At 41.0% G+C, this 3,137-nt stretch overlaps 1 protein-coding gene across 1 annotated transcript; it reads left to right on the top strand.

Moving 5' to 3' along the window:
* The first annotated feature begins 1,510 nt into the window (after positions 1 to 1,510).
* Positions 1,511 to 2,644, top strand: LOC125093587 (pyridoxal phosphate phosphatase PHOSPHO2). Its single transcript, XM_047719011.1, has one exon. It carries the CDS (start codon positions 1,909 to 1,911, stop codon positions 2,632 to 2,634), a length of 726 nt encoding a protein of 241 aa, XP_047574967.1. The 5' UTR covers positions 1,511 to 1,908; the 3' UTR covers positions 2,635 to 2,644.
* Positions 2,645 to 3,137: the final 493 nt, after the last annotated feature.

The following is a 3,137-nucleotide window of genomic DNA, read 5'->3' as shown; positions in this document are numbered from 1 at the left end:
TTTTTTTTTTAAAGATTTTATTTATTTATTTAACAGATGGAGACTACAAGTAGGCAGAGAGGCAAGCAGAGAGAGAGAGGGGGAAGCAGACTCCTTGCTGAGCAGAGAGCCCGATGCGGGACTCGATCCCAGGACCCTGAGATCATGACCTGAGCCCAAGGCAGAGGCTTAACCCACTGAGCCACCCAGGTGCCCCTTTATGACTGAATCTTGCAATTAACCCAATATTTGTATGGCCCTGCAACCTCCAGATTCACATATTGAAATCTAAGCTACCAATGGCATATATTAGGAAGTAATTAGGCCTTTGGGAAGTAGTTGTGTCATGAAGGTGGAGGCTTCATGTGTAAGATTAGTGTCCAGAGAGCACTCTTGGCCTCTCCCAGCCACGTGAGAGTATAAGGAGAGGGTAGCTTTCAACAACCTGGGAGAGAGCCCTCCCAAAACCAAGCCCTGTTGGCTCCTTGACCTGGGGTTTTCAGGCTCCAAGACTGTGAGAAGCAGATTTCTGTTGTTCATCAGCTACCCAGGCTGTGGTACTTTGTTTCAGCAGCCTGAGCTAAGACAGTGCTCAATGAAAAATAATGGAACGTGTGAACATAAGTTCAACTCTTGACCTGGGGAAGCCCAAGCTTTGTACTCCCTTGGTTGGGCATAAAGAGTGCTGAAGGAATGGGATTGTCTTCTTTCAGGAAATCCCAGGAACCCACGTGGGGATCTGCAACAGCAGCAGGGATTAAAGAGCTAAAATATCATGTGTTCTGGTGCCAGATGGCCTGAGATGGCCCTGACTGAGCTTAACATTGAGTGGAAGTGGCTTCTTTTCTCCCACAGTAAACCTTAACTTATCACTGCCAGACCCCATCACACCAGTGGGGAAGGATGGAACCAGACAGTGCAGGTTCTAAGCAGCCGAACCCTGGCAAAGCAACATGTAGGTAAGGAGGGCTTTTAGTGGGCTCATCACATCAGCCAGTTTTTCTTTAGTGAAGGAATTATGGAACAGGGCAGGCCTCTTGGCAAAATTTAATATGAGAAATTTCAGAATCATCTTGGTCATATAGAAATGAGATAATTAACTTTGGAAATAAATTATATATATATATATATATATATATATATATATATATATATATATAAAGTAAAAATATGAAATTTGCCAATTTATACCCTAGACTACTTCTAAGGGTCAGATGGTTGATGTTGGAGTTTCTGACGCCAAGATGGCAGATGTTATTTAAAAAGAAATTGAAATGATAATGCTGTCAACTGAGTCAAATACATGAAATAAAGAATCAAGAAAATTTCCAAGCTTTTGCATGCTCCCAAACCAAAATCTTCCATGTTGCTGAGTTTTTAGGCCCCGAAACTCAGAGTTCATAAAACAGGAAGGTCCCATAGGAGTTTAGTATCTTTATCTCCATCATAATTCAAAGCTCAGGCATATCCTATTTCACTGAAATGGAATGCTAAACATTCCAATGCACAGGAACGAGGTCGGAGGGCAGAGTCCGCGGGAGCAGCGCGGAGGCAAGGCTGCTGCTGGCACCTGGTCTGGGTCAGTGAGGAGCCCTGGGGACCCGGCCCGGAGCTCCCATCCTCATCCAGCGCGCTCCTCACAGGGGATGACCCCAGCAAGGTGCCTGCGCCTACGTTCAGTGCGGACCCTGCAGGTTTTCTATCAGATGTTCCACCGTAATAATGCTGGAGTTAAGACGTCTCCGTTTCTTTGCTCCAAACCAGAAGACTTTGTTCCCTGCATATAGAGTAGGAGTAATGTTGGTTAGAAACTGGCTGGTGTTTAAAACTGAAGATTGTCATGACTGTTTAACTTAAACCCTATTCTGAAGTAAAAATAATTGTCTTGGAAATACTAAGTTGGGGTAACCCACATTTGCTTTTGGAACCATGAAAATTTTGCTCGTTTTTGACTTTGACAATACAATCATAGATGATAATAGTGACACCTGGATTGTACAGTGTGCTCCAGAGAAAAAGCTTCCTATTGAACTACAAGATTCTTATGAAAAAGGATTTTGGACAGAATTTATGGGCAGAGTCTTTAAGTATTTGGGAGATGAAGGTGTAAGAGAAGATGAAATGAAAAGAGCAGTGACATCAATGCCTTTCACTCTAGGGATGGTGGAGCTTTTGAACTTTATAAGAAAGAACAAGGATAAATTTGACTGCATCATTATTTCAGATTCAAATTCAGTCTTCATAGATTGGGTTTTAGAAGCTACCAGTTTTCATGATGTGTTTGATAAAGTGTTTACAAATCCAGCAGCTTTTGATAGCAATGGTCATCTCACTGTGGAAAGTTACCATGTCCATTCTTGCAACAGGTGCCCCAAAAATCTTTGCAAAAATGTAGTTTTGGTAGAATTTGTAGATAAACAGTTACAACAGGGAGTGAATTATACACGAATTGTTTATATAGGTGATGGTGGAAACGATGTCTGTCCAGTAACTTTTTTAAAGAAGAATGATGTTGCCATGCCACGGAAAGGATATACTTTACAGAAAACTCTTTCTAGAATGTCTCAAAATCTTGAACCAATGGAATCATCTGTTATAGTTTGGTCTTCAGGTGTCGAAATAATTTCTCATTTACAATTTCTAATAAAGGAGTAATATGCCAACAGCCAAAAAAAAAATAGATTTTATATTCCAGTCTTTTGCTAGGGTTTTGGTAAATTTGGTAGGGTTGTCAAATTTGTTATCATGCTGTAGACCTTCTAAAAAAACGCAGCAGGGAGGCCAGAAACAATGAAGCGCCCCAGATGAAGTTGATTTCGGGACTTTAACTGATAGTAGTCTCATATTGCTTATTTTTCATGCCCAGCTTGATGTGATGCCACTGGGAATTTGTTAACTTGGCAGCGTTTATCACGATTCTGTTTTGTTGTACAAGTGCAACAGATTCTTTTTCCCCCCTTTTAATCAGTAAGTAAAATCAGGAGTTGGGTAGAGTGGAGAACAATCATGTTAAATGAATGGTTTCTGACTTATGGTGAAATTCAGCTCCAATATTATACTCATTGTCCATCTGAGATAGTCTTTTGTAGGAGCAAAATATTTCCAAATAATTCAACTGCCTTCCTCCTATACATCACAGATGCTATTTTACCTCTTCA

The sequence above is a fragment of the Lutra lutra genome, chromosome 2 (assembly GCF_902655055.1).
Source record: "Lutra lutra chromosome 2, mLutLut1.2, whole genome shotgun sequence".
Classification (NCBI taxonomy): Eukaryota; Metazoa; Chordata; class Mammalia; order Carnivora; family Mustelidae; genus Lutra; species Lutra lutra.
This window is presented reverse-complemented; position numbering and strand designations above follow the sequence as displayed.